The 19,461-nt window shown below is 46.0% G+C and overlaps 3 protein-coding genes across 3 annotated transcripts; 2 read left to right on the top strand and 1 right to left on the bottom strand.

The window, feature by feature from the left end:
• Positions 1 to 2,408: 2,408 nt before the first annotated feature.
• Positions 2,409 to 5,679, top strand: LOC126557021 (26S proteasome non-ATPase regulatory subunit 2). Its single transcript, XM_050212656.1, has 4 exons — positions 2,409 to 2,590; positions 2,744 to 5,066; positions 5,135 to 5,253; positions 5,328 to 5,679. Exons 1-4 carry the CDS (start codon positions 2,513 to 2,515, stop codon positions 5,508 to 5,510), a joined length of 2,703 nt encoding a protein of 900 aa, XP_050068613.1. The 5' UTR covers positions 2,409 to 2,512; the 3' UTR covers positions 5,511 to 5,679.
• A 25-nt stretch (positions 5,680 to 5,704) lies between these two features.
• LOC126559215 (DNA-binding protein SMUBP-2) lies at positions 5,705 to 6,241 on the bottom strand. Its single transcript, XM_050215341.1, has one exon. The coding sequence runs from the start codon at positions 6,239 to 6,241 to the stop codon at positions 5,705 to 5,707; it is 537 nt and encodes a 178-aa protein (XP_050071298.1).
• A 627-nt stretch (positions 6,242 to 6,868) lies between these two features.
• On the top strand, positions 6,869 to 9,315 carry LOC126557902 (Golgi resident protein GCP60). Its single transcript, XM_050213813.1, has 6 exons — positions 6,869 to 7,049; positions 7,146 to 7,192; positions 7,258 to 7,954; positions 8,023 to 8,144; positions 8,214 to 8,385; positions 9,059 to 9,315. The coding sequence occupies exons 1-6, from the start codon at positions 6,902 to 6,904 to the stop codon at positions 9,307 to 9,309; spliced, it is 1,437 nt and encodes a 478-aa protein (XP_050069770.1). The 5' UTR covers positions 6,869 to 6,901; the 3' UTR covers positions 9,310 to 9,315.
• Positions 9,316 to 19,461: the final 10,146 nt, after the last annotated feature.

The raw sequence follows: 19,461 nt of genomic DNA, 5'->3' as shown, positions 1-19,461 counted from the left end.
ATTGAACGACGGATGTTGAAGCGCTGCAGAAAAAAGCCTCCTCCAGTGTATACATTGATTTATTGCGCTTTCCTGGTAAGCCGGATCGGAAAGAGAAATAGAGAGGGAGAGCGTACAAGAATGTTTTAATGCACCTTTCTGCCAGCTGTTATCACATTTCGATTGATAAATGTACAAAAATAGAGTAAATGTTTCATACAAAAAGCACAAGTGCGTCCTACATCATAAAATACTGGACGAGCCTCCTCACTTCTCGCTATGGCAACGATAGCAACTGGTGTGCAGCAACAATTCACAGTTTGCTTCGATTTGAAAGAAAAAAGTCGTTTAACCGATAATGCGTTGCTTTGTGGTACGCATCGCGCGATAATCTCAAGCAGGAAACGGTTTGATCGGAAGACCCGGACCGCCAAAAGTCCAAAAGTCATCAATTGATAACGCGCATACGGCACCCATCATCATCATCATCATCATCCTGTCGCGAGAATCAACGAGCAGTGCGTGTGTGTTTGTGTGTGTGTGTGTGTGTGTGTGTGTGTGTGTGTATGTGTGTGTCGCATATTAATCACAACACATACGGCGACGACACGCGCAGTACCGTCGGGCAAGATTAGTGAGGAATCTTCCCTTTTCCGTACCGTCGCAGCTGATAGCAAGTACTACGACTGCTCCACCCCAAAACACTGCCCCAGGGTCAGCAACGAAGCGGTGTTGATCTTAGATTGTGCACGGCGTGAGCAATACTGGGACACTGATAATGTGGATCCGCGCCTGCAATGAATCATAACAGACGCCAAAACATGACCAATCCAACTAACACAAATCAATCGATAACGACATTTCGTGCTTGCTGCTGTTCGGATGATCCGCCTGTTTTGCATAAATTCCACGCACAAATGACTCACACTCACAATTTTAAGCCACGCCGCGCTTTGCGACCGGCTTGATGTGCTAATTCTCAAACCAAACTTGCCGCGTTATATGCGGGGTTAGGGTCACACGTTTTCAAGCTTCTTTCTTCAAATTTCACACCTTTCGTACATCTGCAATCGCCTTTGTACAGTCTAGCCGCCGAGGGTTTCCCCGGCCACGCAAGACACACACATTAAATGTTTATCGATTTTTCCGATTACCGTGTTGTGCACATTTCAATGAGACACCTCTTGATGCTCTCGTGGTGTTTTTTTGCTCCCTCCCCACCCTTTGCTGCACAATTGCAACATACGGTACTTGTGATTCCGCAATTCGATCCCTTAGAACTGTTGCAATTAAACGGGATTTATTACAAACACGCGCGCACAAACACACACAGAGCAGCACAAGCTTACCTTTTTCGATTCATTTTAACGCGCACCGAATTTACACCGAACGCACGAGGATTAGATTTTCTTTTTCAACATTCGACTCTGACCTTGGCATCGGCACACACATTGAACTCGCACCCTCCCGCGGGGCATTGATTAGCTCCCGATTTGCTCTGTTTCCGTTGCACACACACGCGCGGTCCCTACGACATTTGGCGTTTTATTACACCGAAAGGGTCAACTTTACCTATCGTCATGTGAAATGTATGTAAAAGTTTCGAAAGTGTACAATTCTGTCCCTAGTCTTTCTGGTACGGGTGATGTTCTGTGCTGATGTTTTTACTTCGTCTGCTGGCCTGTTTTTTTGTACGGTCGCCTTTTTTTTATTTGCTGTTTTGTCGCCGTTTGACAGCTGAAAATTCTGGCCGTTGGAAAACTTCTTGCATTGTGGGAAGTGAGTCTATGTCCTAGAAAAGAATCTAAATTCATTCTGTTATATGGCTCGATTTGAGAGTGAAAAAATAAAATTAGGAATAAAAGAAAGCAAATTATTCAAATAAATGAACTGCTCCATAAAAGAAACTTGATAACACAATTAGCAACTGACCGATAGTTTGTAGCTGATTTCTCACTGTGCTGAGAGGTGTGCATGACCGGTGAATCCGATGTGATTTTTATTGAATTTAACACACTCCAACTGATTTCCATAAGTATTTCAGCTGGAACGAGTTCAAACGCAACAATTGGTGCAATTTTTGGCAGAATTTTAGAAAATTCATTGCACATTCAAAACACGCGAAGTACGAGGGTGCCATCGCGGCGAATTCAACGTTCGTTTCGCTAGTTCGTTTAAACTGTTCATATAACAGCATTGAATACTTCAGACCAGCATCCTTGCTGTAAAATTCTACCATCGCCGACAATTTTCGTTCTTTCCGCGTATTTTTCATTGGAAGATAACAATTAGTATGCTCAGACCATTTTTTGCTTTTTCATCTCTTTTATTTGCTCCAGATCGCATCGATGATACAAAATTTATCTCCACATATCCCCCATAAACCAATCCCTTAGCTGTCACTCTTTCGCTAACCTCAACTTTGACAGGTACGTGATTCAACAAAAATCATCCGCGGAACAAGAAAGCAACCGAACCGAGCCGACCGTAATTCTTCCTCGTATTTTGTGTGAACAACAAGAGATTTTGCAAAATGTCCACAGCTGAGAAAATTGAAGAGCCCGTCGTGAAAGCGAAGGGCAAGGAAAAGGAGGACGAGAAAACCGAACTGGTAAGTAGTGTACACCAATAATCCGGCCCCCCTTTTCGTAGCAAAACAACGCGACACACCAAACATACACCGCGATATCTGCCCCGTCATCCTAATGCATCTCTCTCCGTGGTTAATTTGTTTGTGGCTCTAAATGTGTCCTTCCCCATCTAGTCTGACGAAGATAAGCAGCTTCAGGATGAACTGAACATGCTGGTGGAACGGCTGCAGGAAGCGGACACGGACCTGTACCGCCCGTCGCTAGAAGCGATGGCCAACTTGATCCGCGCCTCCACTACCTCCATGACGTCCGTGCCGAAGCCGCTAAAGTTTATGCGCCCGCACTATGAAACGATGAAGGAAATTCACAAGAAAATGACGGCCAAGCTGAAGGACGTGAATACTCTGAAGCTGTGTGCGGAAATCATTTCCGTGCTAGCGATGACCATGGGTACCGGCAAGGAGTGTCTGGTGTACCGGTTGCTAAGCGACAATAGTACGGAAAATATAGGCGAGTGGGGTCACGAGTATGTGCGCCATCTATCCGGCGAGATTGCGGCGAACTGGCCGGAATCGACGGACCATCTGTTTAAGAATCGGCTGGTCGAGCTGATCCATCAGATCATCCCGTACAATATGGCGCACAATGCAGAAGCGGAAGCATGCGACCTGTTAATGGAAATTGAGCGGCTCGATCTGCTGGAGAACTATGTGGACGAAAGCGCCTATCCGCGGGTGTGTCTGTATCTGCAGAGCTGCGTACCGTACGTGGCGGAACCGGAGAACATCAGTCTGCTAAAGTGTGCGCTAAATCTGTCGCGCAAGTTTAACCAGCATACGCAGGCGATGCGCTTGGCGATGATGATTAACGATACGGAACTGATTAAAGAAATCTTTATGTCGTGCGGGGACAGTGCGGTGCAGAAGCAGCTAGCCTTCATGCTTGGCAGGCAGCAGATCTTCCTCGAGTTGCCCGAGGGCAGCACGGACTATGACGATCTGGTGGAGATCATGTCCAACTCGCATCTGAACCATCATTTCCTTAACTTGGCCCGAGAGCTCGACATTATGGAGCCAAAAACGCCAGAAGATGTGTACAAGTCACATTTGGACAATTCCCGTGCACCGTTTGGTTCGCAGATCGATTCGGCCCGTCAGAATTTGGCCGCTAGCTTTGTGAACGGGTTCGTGAATGCCGGGTTCGGGCAGGATAAGCTGCTGATGGAGGATGGCAATAAGTGGCTGTACAAAAACAAGGAGCACGGTATGCTGAGTGCGACGGCTTCTTTGGGACTGATTTTGCTGTGGGACGTGGATGGAGGTCTCACGCCGATCGATAAGTATTTGTACTCGAACGAGGATTACATCAAGTCGGGCGCGTTGCTTGCCTGCGGTATCGTCAACTGTGGGGTGAGGAACGAGGTCGATCCGGCACTGGCCCTGCTTTCGGATTACGTTCTGCATCAGAACACCACGATGCGCATTGGTGCGATCCTTGGGTTGGGTTTGGCGTACGCCGGTTCGAACCGATCGGTTGTGCTGGAACTGATCGGTTCGGTGTTCAGCTCGGAGCGTCGTACCGGATCGAACATGGAGGTGATGGGAATTGCGGCACTGGCCCTGGGCATGATCGCCGTTGGATCGTGCAACAGCGAGGTAACGGAGGTGCTACTGCAAATCATTATGGATCGTAGTGAGGCCGATCTGAAGGACACCTACGCTCGCTTCCTGCCACTGGGGCTTGGACTGGTGTACCTTGGCCGACAGGAAGCGGTCGAAACGGTAACAGCAGCGCTGGAGATTGTAGCGGAACCGTTCCGTTCGATGGCGACTACCATGGTGGAAATCTGTGCCTACGCCGGTACAGGGAATGTGCTGAAAATTCAGCAACTATTGCATCTCTGCTCGGAACACTACGAACCGACGGCATCGTCCAGCGAAGAACCAGCGTCGAAGAAGTCCGAATCGAAGGATTCCGCGAAGGAGAAAGAAGACAAGGAAAAAGATCTCTCCGGATGTCAGGCAGTGGCCGTCCTTGGCATTGCACTGATTGCGATGGGTGAAGAGATTGGAGCGGAAATGGCATTCCGTTCGTTCGGAAATTTGCTCCGTTATTGTGAACCGTGTATAAGGCGTGCGGTCCCACTGGCCCTGGGACTGATTTCGGTATCCAACCCGAAGCTTAACATACTGGACACGTTGAGCAAATTTTCACACGATAGCGACGCCGAGGTGGCCCACAATGCTATCTTCGCGATGGGTTTAGTAGGTGCCGGCACGAACAATGCACGTTTGGCATCGATGTTGCGCCAGCTGGCACAGTATCACGCCAAGGACCCGAACAATCTGTTTATGGTGCGCATTGCACAAGGATTGACCCATTTGGGTAAGGGAACGTTCACTATTAGCCCGTACCATAGCGATCGCCAGCTGATGAGCCCGGTTGCTGTGGCGGGTTTGATGGCAGCACTTGTCTCCTTCCTGGACGTCAAGAACAGTAAGTCTTTCCTGTGTGCGAAGAGATATGGTGAACATATATTCATGGCCTCCTTCTTTATTTTGCAGTTATTCTCGGAAAATCGCACTATCTGCTGTACACGCTAACGACCGCCATGCAACCACGCATGCTGATCACCTTCACCGAAGACTTGAACTCATGTCCCGTCCCTGTACGCGTGGGAATGGTATGTACAATACTTTCTACAGCAAACAGTGAGCTATAGTGTTGAGTTTGATTTTAATTTTGTGAATTTTGCAGGCCGTCGATGTGGTCGGACAAGCGGGTAAACCGAAAACAATTACCGGCTTCCAGACGCACACCACGCCTGTACTGCTGGCGATGGGTGAACGTGCCGAACTGGCCACGGAGGAGTACATCTCCCTCACACCAATCATGGAAGGGTTCTGCATTTTGCGAAAAAATCCCAACTACGTCCCATAAGCTACTAAAAAATGAATGTTTCCGCTGGAAGAAAATCAGGCGTTCAGGCAGAGGCAGTTTAAAAAAAACGGACACAGTTGTGTCGATTTATTGCTGGCTTTTGGCCTATCACGCTACAATATAACATTTACTTATACTTAGGATCATAATAAATAAACGATTTTCGAAACGGTAACACAAAACCTCCGTTTTTTCTATGGGTTGTTTGTTCGTTTCCTTCCACCTCTACTGGATGATCCACGGCTGGTGGTACTGGTGCCACTTCCGGTAGCTTTTGTACCGCTTCCACCAGACGATGGTTTTTGCTTCCTCTCCAGTGACATCTGTTTCAGCTTCTGTGTGAGGCGTACCTGTGCCTTTTGTTTTTCGTACTGTTCCGCCTTCGCCTTACCGGTCATGGGGTGAAGGAACAGTTCGCGCTCCTTACGCTTAACCGCTTCCCCGCAGCCGTGTATCTCCGGCAGGCTGTGCTTGAAGCAGAATCGATCCTTACAAAACGAACAGTCCGTTCCGACGAGGTTTGTTTTCTGTTTGCACCCCTTAAAATCGCACGTCAGGTCTACGATCTTCACCGCTTCCAGCACCTGGTCGAGATTCTTATCCACCACCTGGGTGTTGATCGGCTGTAGTAGTTCGGCCGCTTTGGTGACGACTTTTGGATCCGTATTCAAAACGAGCGTTGTGTCGTCGTCGTCGGTAGTTCGTTTTTGGGTTGAAATTTCTTTACTCATTTTGGATGTGAAAATCACGCAATTAACAGGGAATGTTGTCACTGCAGTAGTGAACAGAACGGTGGCAAGATGTGTTTGTTGTGATTTGCGTGTTATTTGACGTTTTCGCCTAAAGAAGATTCCCTAAAGCTACATTTCCACACACCATATAGATATGCGTAAAATCAGTCCGTAACAAACGCTCATATTAAATTTCTTTGGGAGTGTATTTATAATAAAGAACGTTATATGAAGTATTTTACAGTGAAGTGACTTGCTTGAATAAGGGTCTCTAATTCATTCCTAGAATAATTTTTACTACACAATGGTGCAAATGTTTGTGAAAATGAGTCTTGATGAAAACAACACCCGCGTTCTATTCGAAGAAAATTTTGACAGAACGAACTGTTCAGGGCGACGAAAAAGAAGAAAAAGAAGCAAAGAACTTTTTCTCTTCTGGGTGGACGTGTAAGTTTTTTGTTCCAATTTGCTGGCAAAAACGTTATTCTACACTTAAAAAGAAGTACATTTCTAGTTCGTTCTTATTAATTTTAGCACAAAACCAGCACATTTCTGGAAAATCGCCGAAGAATCCGAAGAACGGAACCGAGTTCGGGTGTTGTGCCTGTGGGTCATCATCATCATAATCAGCAGCAGTAGCAACACTAAAGAACGAAAACAATGATAGCGGCCGAAAATTTGGATCTTTCCTTCAAAGAGCTTTCTCTGGACGGGGGCACAACGATGGCCAGTGAGGAGAGTAACAAAATTCTCAAATGGAATCTACCGCTGAAGGAGCTGTACAAGCTGGCGTGCAGTTTTTACAAAGGTTGGTACGAAACATTTGCCCCGGCGCGTAGTACGCGCGCAGTACGTCAAAAACGCCAATACTAAGTATGTCTTCTTTCGTTCGCTTCTATTGCAGAAAAATCTGGCAAAGCGATCCATCTAAGCTACGAGGACAATTTGAAGGTAGTGAGCGAATTAAGTGACGAATGTGTCCGTCGTTGTTATAATTTTGCCCCTATTTCTTCTAGCTGGTGGCTTTTACACAGCAAGCAGCGCACGGCCCACTAGATCTATCGCAGGCACCACCCCTAGGAATGTTTGATGTGATCGGGAAAGATCGTAGAATAGCATGGCAACAGCTGGGCACAATCACAAAGCTCCAAGCGATGGAAGGTTTCATCGATCTTCTGGATCGGCTCTGTCCGTTGTTTAAACCGTACGTGGAAGCGATCAAAAAGGACAAGGAAGAGAAAGCACGCCGTGCGGAACAGGAACAGATTCAACGCACCGAAGCACTCGCCGCCGAAAAGGAACGCCAGGAGGAGCTGCAACGGCTTGAAAATGAAAAGAACCGCGAGGAACTGCACCGACGACAGTTACAGGATGCGCTGAACCAGCAAACGTACCACCAGTTTAAGGAGTACGCAGAGATCCAATTCCCGGGCAATCCGGAACAGCAGGCGGTGCTTATTCGGCAGCTCCAAAACGAACACTACCACCAGTACATGCAGCAGTTGCAGGCCCAGGTTGCCACCAATTTGGCCCGGCTGAAAAGCATATCGGACGGCGAGGATGATGATAGTAATCCGACGGCCGTAGTGTGCGAGAATGGAACCGTACACGGTGGTGCTGCTACTGAGACGGGTGAATTTGCTTGCGCGAACGTGAAGGAAAATAGTCAATTCGAGTTTAAGGAACAGTGTGACAGTGACAATGACTCCGGAGGTAAGGCTCGGGATCATCCGAGCGTAAAGATTAGCGAGCGTAATGTCCATCTGTCTTATCAATTGTAGATTACGCAGTAATCAGCCCTGCAAACATGTGGACCAAACCGGATATAAAACTATTCAAGCAGGAAGTGATGGCCGGCAAAGGCGATGGAGTGATACGCGTTAACCATGGCGATACAGTGACGGTAAGTGGCGCATGATTGTATGACGAAGGCGAACGATAAGAGTCTAATTCTTCACACACACACACATAGGTGAAAGTTCCAACGCACGAAGGTGGTTCGTGTTTGTTCTGGGAGTTTGCAACGGACAGTTACGATATTGGCTTTGGCGTTTACTTCGAGTGGGGCAAACCGCCGACGACGGAAGTGTCGGTGCATATAAGCGAAAGCGACGAGGACGATGATACGATAGAGGAAGATGAAGGTATTATAATTTATGCTTTTTTATGCAAAACAGGTTATGTAGGTTAGATCCATCCAGTGGTGGTTGAATAATTTGGAACAACCTCATGTTTAGATGCGAATCTAGTCATGATCAAGCGTATAGTGGGAATTGGAAATTGGAAAAATTTGAACTTTTTAGAACTCCGTGCCCATCAAGAAGAGTCCCTTAATGACTGGATATTTTAGGCTAAAAGAACCCTTGGAAGACAAAGTCAATGATAGACGAGGTCCTTTGAATGAAGAGATTTTTCCCATCACATGAGGTCTCTTGGTATATGAGACTCTTTGGACGACCAGATCTTTTAGCAGATAAGTTCTCTTGAATGTTGCTAACTTTTTCATTGCGAGGTCCATTGGTCCAGCGAAAGTTTAACTGACAAAGCTGCTTTAACTACAAGGTCTATCGTTAAATGATAGCGTCCCCTCGAAGGCAAAATTCTTTAGACACTTCGAACAACAGTTCTTGGGACACTTAAGGGCATCGAAAAAATTCTCCAAGACTTTCCCAAAGTCTTTGTTTGATTCCTTCTATTATTTATTGTAAAATTGCTTAAAAAACGAGATTTGAATACATCTGGATGGTGGTGCACGGTATATTATGCAATTTAACAAATTATTCTTATATTTTCTTGATTTTTTTCTTCCATCCATAGAAGTGATCTGTGCGGAAGACCTAGAATGTGGCACAGTACAGACCAACCAAACCAGTGGAACCGGCAGTGCGCTCGGTTCACGCAATCCCATCTCGATCATCATACCGATCTACAGGCGCGAATGTCACCAGGAAGTGTACGCCGGCTCGCATACCTACCCAGGCGAAGGCACGTACTTGCTCAAGTTTGACAACTCGTACAGCTTGTGGCGTCCGAAGACGCTGTACTACAAGGTTTTCTACACGCGATAATCGGTATCACACGTTACGGAGCACGGAGAGAAGGTTTCGAAGGAATGAGTAAATCGCGCAAAAAAAGAGGGAGAAGAGGAAACGCCACACTATTTAAAGGAACTATTGTATTCGAGTAACTTCTAATGAACGCCACCTGGTGTGTCCCGCACTCACTTCCCAAAAAATGTGGGCAATCTGGTTGCTTTGGTGCAGTCTACTGCTACTGCGTAGATCGTTGTAAAGCAAGGTGGTTGAAGAAACACAGTGGTTGCTCTGACTCACAAAACAAGTGAAACACAACATGTTTAAAACAATGACACGCAGTTTGAGAGATAACAACAGGTGGACATTTGTTTTGCGACCTAGAAGCTACACATAAACAAACAAAAACTTGTTCCCTAGATCCAATAGAGTATATTAGTTACAAAATGGCCGTTGTGGTTTTTATATAGATACAACGCATATCCGTGTTTCCGTGAGGGGTCTCTCTCGAGTCTATTTAGCGAATGTCATCGATGTGATCGATATCAATGAGGGATGATTCATTCCAGGTGTGTAATCGAATTTGTATTTCCATACATACATAAACACATACAAATATAAACGAATCGACAATGGGAGAAAAGGTGAGAGGGTAGGTGCATGTACGGTGGGGAGATAGGATAAGAGAAATACTAGGAAAAACAGCTCCCCAAAACCCTAAAATTCCCTTCAAACACAGCTCCCACACAACCAATCCACAAGCACTTAATAAACGATAATGGATGTTGATTGTTCAGCGAATTATAAAACCTCTGTTCTGTGTACGAAGAAGCAGTCCCATTTACGAATGGGGAAAAAATGGGAAGAAAAAATAAAACACAACCTTCCGACCGGGCACATAGAGAACAGGGCGGCAAAAGTGTGTTGCTGGTGATGCATGTCTACATTTTTGTTGTAAATGTAAACAAAGGTTGGTAGTAGTTGGTCTTTCTAGCTGTTTCCGGCTTGTTTTTTTTTTGCCGATTCTCTCCCTCCCATCCCGGCTGGGCAATAAATCAACATGGCGGCCAGTCATTCATTATTTCCCGCAAAACGTAACATAATCTACGCGCACGGAAATGCATCGTTTGTATTATCTATGTGCCATATCCGCGATTACTGTGTGTGTGATTGGTTGTAATCCTGCGGCCGAATGTGGTTTGAAGTGCTGTGAAAACATTCGAATCACCAATCATTATCGTTTGTCAGCTGAAAACCGCGAACTACGTACCGGAAAATGGTACACCCCCAGCCCTCCGCAGCATTCAGTGGGTGTCGTGTGCCATAGATGTTGGGGCATGCGGTAGGGCAGGGTCGTCATCCCAGAGGGTGAGACGAGAAAAACGGTCAAACCGATAACGGCACAAACAATTGGCCCTTAAACAAACAAACTACGGGAGGGGAGGTAATGTCGTGGACGGATTGGACCAGAGGGAGTGAAAATCTAGATTTCCAGATGTGAACACCCCGGCACCCCAAACACCACCAGCCAACCAGGCTGTGTGTGAGGGCTCAGGGTTGTTTCGGAGCAAGCGACCCCCGACCCCGACTGGTCACTCACGTGCGCGACAAACGATGGGAAAAATGACACTAATCAATGTCCAATCTGTCTAATGGCGGGTGTCTTATGGAAAATAGCCGCAAACGATAATGGCCATCAAAGTGTGCCCGGTTTTCCCGGTCGGGGCTGCGGGCAGCCTGTAACACCGGAAGGCGGTACCACCGATGATGGTGATCAGCAGGCAGCGTTCGTCGTCGTCCGAATGCACGACGCGATGTGTCAAGGTTGTGCATTACGGAGGGAGGACGGGCGCGCGCGCGCGTTATAAACGTTCCGGTTGGAAAAAGTGTCCACCATCGTGCGGGAAGGCGGAAACGGAAAGAGAGAGACAGTGGGAGAATGTAGGGGTCAGTAGAAAAAACAACTTCATTCATATGTATCGTGTACGTTCCCTTTCTTGCTATCTTTTCCACGATCAACACATCACCACGATCTCCGACATCCGATCATTGTTGTGGTTGGTCCAAAAACTGGTTAGAATGGTCTAAACTGAGTTGGTCGAGGTGTTGTAGCCATCCCCGCAAAAAAAGCAAACAAAAACCCGAATTACTCTGTGAGCGTTCTATTTTCAAGACAACTTAAAAGCACGATTTGACGATGTACGATCAATTTCTTATTGATAGTTTTAGGGTCTAAGCGCGCCCCCAACGATATGATAATTTGTCCATCGACAATAGAACAAAAACAGCCCTTGAACAGTCATCTTCCAACACGCCATCAATTATTATTGAGCACTGTTATCTTTTAATTAGCATCTCTGCATTTTCCTAACGCCTGCAGAGAACTATTTTCGTTCCGCGATTGCACAGTGAGCAACCGCCATACAAACGCCGGAATGAATATTCGTTTGAAATTGAATATTATTTTTTAAATACTGCATTATTGCTTTCGACACAATTCGGCCCATAATATAACACAATATTAGGTAAACGGTTGCAGGGATTACATCCCCAACAGTAGTTTTTCTTATATTTTCTTAAACAATTTATATAAATTTAAACATTATTCAACATCATGCATCATGAATTAACTACAACTTCGGCGATTTCTAATATGAAACTCAGTTCTCAGAACTGTTGGTGAAATTTTCTCGCTCGGAAATTGCTTTTTGAGAACCTGGCGCATACACAAACTACCTACACGGGGCAATGGAGAAAAAGCAAAAATCGTAATTTAGACATTTTTTGACAGTTTCGCCTTTACTGGTCAACTCAAGCATGAAAATAATTTTGTTTGATGTTAAAATTTAAAACAATTAAAATGTAACGGGAAGTACCAGATTTTGGCCCATTCATAGCAATTTATCATTTGGTTATTTTTGAGGAAATTCACACGGCAGGATCTGGGATCAAAGTCTATCCGGACTGTTCCCCGGTAGTAATGACTGACTATCCAACTACGTGGTATCGGCAAGTCAAGTAAGCTTTTCGATGGCCGGCGTGACCTGGCAGTGTCGTTATGCCAAGAAGAAGAAGGAGTTATTTTTGTAATCTTGTGTAAAATATTGACAATGTACAAAAATCTATTCTACCGACTAAAAATTTTTCATAGCGGTCTATTAATTAGCTAGTTTTTGATCTTCTATTCTTCTAATAGTTTATTACTGAAATGTGTTTTGATGAAAGCATATGATATTTTGGATTTATGGATTGGAAATATTCACTTTCAGAAAATGGATATGAGTTTTCAGAATCCTACAAGTGCTTTTTCAAATTTTTATAGAGCCATTGGCCCACCGTGTATTGCGATGGAATCGATCCATCGATCGAGGTTGGAGATTCTCGGGAGGGGGTTGCACTAGTTCACAATTTTGCTGTTTATCTCTCTAATATCATCCCTCTTTGCGTGGTTGTGTAAGCTGTGCTGTTGTACCTCCTACAGCGGCGAGAGAGGTTACGGTGAATTGCTTATCAACTATGTGATGTTGACACTTGAAATTACCATACCACGTTACACAGTTACAATTCGATCCAGAGTTTGGGATGCATATCTCTTAGCACGCTTTACTGGCCGATCCAACAAACAGGGGGCTGGGATCGCGCCAATTCAATGTCCAGTGGTAACGTTTTGTTTGCAAAACAGGTAGAACACTGTCCTGAAGGTTCGCTCTAGTAGATGTACTCTCCTGGTTTTGCCGAGATGCATCAGATGGTAAGGGCGAGAGTGGTTCTAAACAACAGTACATACACACATGAGGGGGCACGGTTGATGATAACCTTGTGCATTCGTTTGCTTCTGCTGCTTGTTACAGGAACACAAAACGAGAGCCTCACGTTTTCTGTAGGCCTTCCGATAATGATGTATAACATATTGATCATACACAAACGCGATCACTGTTAACCAGTTTGTTCAATTTGTTTTTGTTTTTAAACTTAAAGGCGCAAAGGCTGTCGTAAGCTTGAATGTAAGTCGAGAACCCTTAGTAGAGAGCTGTTAATCGAATTATGCTGGGTGTTTGTTTATGAAAACAACTTCTCATTAATCAGCAATTGCACTAGACCCAACAACGATCGACGAGTTCTCGGAGCGATGTCATTACACATCAGAGGCATCATGTAGACGGTCTCCGAGGTTCATTGGTCAGCAATTGGTGGGAAACAGCTCTTCTTGCCCGACAGCCGCTTTGCTAATGTGTCGGGTGATTAATTAGAACCCCATGAAGGCGTACGACAAGAATTTCCTTTGTCGATAAAGCAACACTGACTCACAACTGGGCACAACTTACATGCAATCGGTTGTACGGAATTTGCTTCGTCGAGCATTCTCCGGAAAGCGCATTTATGCAACAGACGACATTTTAGAGATGATCGCCAATTGCGGAAGATCATTCAGACACATTCTTCCACGGTCAGTGCGGCCAGTTTTGCAAACCAAAACTCCGCACTTGAGAATCAATGTTGTGTAATTGGTGTCATTTAGTGTGTATGTGTCGTTTGTCGTTCCTACACGCGGCGGCGAAATTTAAATGTCCGTACTCTGTGTAATACTGAGATGATAAGACACGGTAGGGAGGCAGGTGATAAAGCTGGCAATACCGAAAGCTGAGCTACGGTTGCTATTTACGGTTGGTGGAGATACCTGGGAGAACCAGCTCTTATCAAATTGAGAACCGACACGAAAAGAAGAAGCCCAGCCCTCCCCAAGACTGACTGACACTGATCAGAGCAAGTATGATGCAAGTTTTGGGGTGGCTTCTTACCCTAGTGGGGCGAGCCGGGCGGGCTTGGGGCATGACAAGTGAAGATTAATATTTTCTTCTTCCTTTTGTTCCGTTGTGGTTATGCCTCGCACCCTTCCCAAACAGATAACGCCCAGAGGTTGTAGGACAATATTAAAATGAGTCTACGCTGGTACGCCACGTGAAAACAGCGAGTACGCAAGACACGTCAGACTGGATGATGATGATGGTGATGATGATGATGCAGCACTTGCATAATAATGTTTGATAAAAAAACAAGAAGCAGAACACCCTGCGGCGAGTGCTTAGTGAGAGGTGATGGACAGGCAAGTCGCCACCGCCATCATCATCAACACCTACAGTTCCTCTCAGGTGCAGGCCTGGATAGATACGGTGATAAATAGTGTAAGTCTCGGTACGGGCCGGTACCTGCGAACAAAAAGAAGCCGTGGGAGCTGCGGGACCTTCCGATGGTGTCACTTTCGTGCTCACACGTCACACCAACAATCCAACATCCCATGAGTGATAAGAAGCAAAAGGGAAAACTGGTCCATATTCTAGCGCAATGCATGTGAGGTACGAGATAACACGGTCCAGAAGCCATAGAAGCCGGTCAACTATCCATCCCCCCACTAGGGTATGTAAATTAATTTTACTCCATTTTTTTTTCGTCCCTCGGGGAGGGAAGTATGTGCCCCAGATTGATTGGTAATCCAGTTCAGCAGCGGCAAAACAAGTTATCCTTTTGTCGCAAATTTGCGTCCAATTCCTGGAGGTCTGAAAATAATTGTGTAGCCATGCTGTGTGTGTGTGCGGTATAGGTCGATCGGGGATCCCTTTTATCGCTCGGACTCGATGCTTGCCCTTCGCGACTCCCGTTACCGATTGTGCCCTTTCGTTTATGCCCTACTGACGTGGCGGTTGGTTGGTTGGTGCGAGTCATCGTCACATAGCGTCATAACTTCTTGGTTTTGATTATTTATTATTCTGCTTAAAGGTCAGCACGCTCTCTGGGTACGGGTAGACGCTAATGGGAATTGGTGGTGGTCCTGTGGTGTGCGACAGCATAAAACAAGTGCCGATTGTTGAAGTACGCATATCGTTCGAATGCACCTCTTGTCACAAGGCGACAGTGTAACTGAATCGGTTTCGCCTGTGGGGCGCTTTTACTTTCCGATGCCGATTGTATGTGGAGGCAGTCTTTATTATTTACCCGTAGTTGGATGACTAATTTAAGTCCTCAGTACAAGGCAAAGTAAGTGATTTGGGGTACATGCTTTGCCGAGAGAAACTACTAAAGCAGGGACTCACTAAACACGAACGGTCCGGATGGGATTTGACCGAATTTGATTTTTTTTTTTCATCACGAAAGAACCACTCTCACATTCATACAGCCTTTAAATCAATTATCTGTAAACTTTAGGACTTTAGGAGTGTTAAAAGCTTAGCAAGGGAGAATACCATTAAGGACTCTAAATAGAACAAGAATACTTGAACCCCATATTTACTCCAATGAATACTAAACAGCAGCAACATAAGGGGTATAAGGTATCACAGTAGAGTGTCGCACCGAGCGATTTATCTAACTACGAGCTGTAATGCAAAATTAAGGGGTAGATCATCTACTTTAGAGTGTCCTCACGATCGCGTTTTTGCATAAAATGGCTGAATTTGACCACTGATTTGATCACAACTAGCTGTCTTGCTTTTCAGATCTTGTTTATTCCGTCAGGAGACTAACACCAGACTACTCCACAGACGCTACAACCGGGTTTTGAGTTTGAGTTTGAGTTCAAGTTTGAGCTTCAAGACAAGAGCGATCGTCATTATCCTGCAATGCACCAAGAAGGCGTTGAAAACCACTGACAAGTTGAATCTTTTTTTCTTTCGTCTCTCGTCTTAAACCACACGGATTGAGGGATGACGCGCGCTCGATTGTTCCGTACGATCGTTGTGAGGAGTGCGTGCCAACAAACAAGCAAACATGTGTATACATTGATTGCACAGAGAACACTTACAGATGGATCGGGGATGTGTGTACTTGTGCTAGCACACTACCATCCACACACACACGCGCGCACGCAACGGGTTGTTGGAGTGGAAAAAGGGGGCGAGAATCCATTCCACAAAATGATCAGCGAAACCGGGGTCAACGAATAATAGGTGTATTTAGGTCAACGGAACATTAATGAACGACTGTGCGCGCGCGCGCACACTGTGTGTCTCGCTGATCGACGCGCGATCGACGCACGAACCGAGAGTGTGTTAGTAGTGAGTTTAAGCCGAAGCGCGAATCATAATCAAAATTGCACACGATCGTGTACATAGGCTGCTAGTGCGTAACTAGCGCCCAGACAACAAATTACCATGCAAACTTGTGCTGCTGTGTGCTGTTAGGGAAGATACACTCGCAAGGGATTCACATATTCATCAATCAGTCTTATTTTAATAGAAACTTACTTGTACTAGGACAAAAAAAAAGCAAACAAGATAACATAAATCATGCTAATGCTAGTGAGATAAAGGCTCACCCGAGATCGCATGAATCAAATGTCCTGTTCTCGGCGGTCTCCAAGGTGCCCGATGTAAAATTACACCACCGTTCGAAAAACTTCAACTGCCCGGGACCAGTTTGCGCCGGTACGAGATTGAATCTGTACTGGAGGGACAACAACGACGACGAAATAAGAAAAAAATACACGCCCCAATCCATTTATCATTCTCGTTTTGCTGCGCTCGACCCACTGTGCTTGTCAAGCATCGGTAAGTCTAAGGGTCAGGCCCTAGGACGACCTGTCCTCATAGCACTTCCCCCGTCGTCGTGTCCGGTCAAAGTTGGCGGTCAACTGCACCGATTTGATCCTGGACACACTGTGACCTGTGTGCCTATCAATTAAGTGTGTCTCCATGCTTGCGGCGATTACTGTCACCACACGGTGCGCAGCAGGCCAGAAGAAAAATCGATCATGCGTTAGCATTGGGCTGGCAAGTGCCGCCAACACACACTGTATCGATGTGTGTAAGCAGTGCGATCTAATTGCACGCACCTTCAAGGATTGTGGAGAACCCTTTTTGGTTGTGACTCGGACGTACAAGAGGAACTACCGAAATGTCTCTCTGCTAATCGGTTCCATCGTTTTGTGGGCCCAATAACCAATCACTCATCGTACAGGAGCAATTCTGGTGTCTTCTTTCGTGGCGCGACGTGTTCTTTCACACTATGCGACACACGTTTTTCACACCAATCTGACAAATGGCGCTCGCTAATGAACTTCCATTAGATTAGGAAGCTCTACCTCTGGGTCCGGCCTTTCCGGATGATGTCCCCGTGCGTCCGTCCAACAAACCGGGTACGCGATACCGCTGGCACATGCGCATTATTGTTACCGGCTTTGGTGGTGGTGGTAGTGGTGGCAGATTTCCATGCTGCGTGTTGGTGCACCGTACCAGCGGGTGATTTCAACGATGGTAGCACACAGAAGCCCCAGAGGAGCATAGATTTGTTTGCCATCGGGAAGGTGTTTGGGGAATGGGAATTGTTTTGAAGAATTTGTTTTCGATTTGAAGTATCAGGTCCAAGGATTTTGAAGAGTATGTTATTATTCATTTGGAGCAGAAAGGCTATAGATCATTTTGGAAAACCCCACAACAAACAGCCCTTTTCTAGTTTAGATGTCAAAAGAACTATTCGATATTGAAAGCTCTTAAACGTAAATAATATACATCGATGTAGGGCATGTTTTGCCGCTGCTGTGCAGACCTACAATTACCCGAACGCCGAAAGCTCCGTACGTCCTTGATCTTCACTCTCACGCCGTCAGCGTAGCGGTGGATCAATCCTGTTTCTTTTATTTTTAAGACGCTATTCCATTGATAGAACGCACTGCCCCGTGTTGCTCCAGTTATTGAATTTTGATGACCGACCCCCAAGGTCACGACCTTCGCCGAGCTGTATCAAAACGGCCCTCCGGATCCGAGAGTAGTGTGCCTTTCGATCGCACTACAAGCACTGTCGTTTTACACTTGAACTTGAAAGCCTATATACGAGCGTCCGACGGTGTGCGGCAGGAGTTTATCAAGCTCTCCGCCACGACACGACCATACCATACCCGGTGAACTCGTTAGATTCGCCTTCGGACCATCTCCCGCGTGTCCTAAGGCTTCGCAGAGTCACTGCGGCACGCAAAAGCCCACAGCACTGCGCAGACCTTCGACCGACGACAAGCCGGGGGAAGGCGACGTTTGCTGTTTGCTGGCTCAAGCAAAGAGATCAAGTCAAGATCACGATCGATGTCAAAACACACCGAAGAGAGCCCCCCTCAAAGCGTGCAAAGCGTTTTTGTTTCTTTGATTTATTTCTTCTCTCTCTAATGCTCTCCCGTCTTTGTCGTTTTCGATTACCCAGGTACTACTAATTTATAGGCTCACCCTGTTACACCGTTTTCTGTCCACCACTAAGCGCAGTTATGAGATTTTTTGTACCCTTTACTGCTACTACTGCGCCGCTGGCTGCTTGTCGTGTTTGACACATTGACACATATTTTTTCGGTAAGGGATTTATCCCCGGTTTCGTGTTCTTGTTGACCCCATCGACGATTCTTATCAGACATCCGTAAAACAGCTCAGTTGATTGCTTGCCTTTTGTTTACAAACTCATTTGACATTAGTGACATTCGGTGTGTTCAGGTTGGAAGTGCACTAATCAAAGAAGGCTACTAAAAGAGCGAGAGAATGAGAGAGTGAGAGAGCGAGAGAGCGTGTGAGAAAACGCTGTGCGCTGCGTGATCATCATTCTGATGATGTTGCCAATATGTTCAAGATCTTATGCGCGTGCCTCTCCTTCGCGTCTGTCCCTCTCACCACGATCTTCCGCGAGCTGTTCTGTCTACTGACCTGGTAAATCCCAACCGGTGAATGTAAACTTGTTTCTGCATCATGCTCCGGGCGTCAAGGTGGAATTAAAAATAAATAAAAAACAGTCAGTACGATCACACTGGGTCTAGTAGTGTGTTTGTGAGACTTTGGGTTTCGGTTTTGGGTGACTGCTCGTCGTTTCTTTCTCGGACGTCTCGGCGATCGCCGTTTGCGTCACTTCTCGCGCGACTCCAAGCTTCCGTCCAAAGGAATTATGGACGGTCTTGATCTTGGCAGACTAGAGGGCGACTTTAAGCTCCTACTTGAGATTTGCGCTCGAAATCGTGTAACGATCGTTCGATGATCATTTTTATAGGGGTCTTTATATTTATTGGCGCAACTTTAGTTGGTTTTTGGGCACAAGGATTGCTTTTAGCTTTGATTACAAAGTGTGGCGCATTGTTATTGTCCAGCTGTGTGGAGCAACCTTACGAAAGGGAACTACCTTACGCAATATACACCTTTGTTGCAATATGATCGATCCTTACCGATTATT

The sequence above is a fragment of the Anopheles maculipalpis genome, chromosome 2RL (genome assembly GCF_943734695.1).
Source record: "Anopheles maculipalpis chromosome 2RL, idAnoMacuDA_375_x, whole genome shotgun sequence".
Taxonomy (NCBI): domain Eukaryota; kingdom Metazoa; phylum Arthropoda; class Insecta; order Diptera; family Culicidae; genus Anopheles; species Anopheles maculipalpis.
The sequence above is the reverse complement of the archived record's forward strand: the minus strand, read 5'-3'. Positions and strand labels throughout refer to the sequence as shown.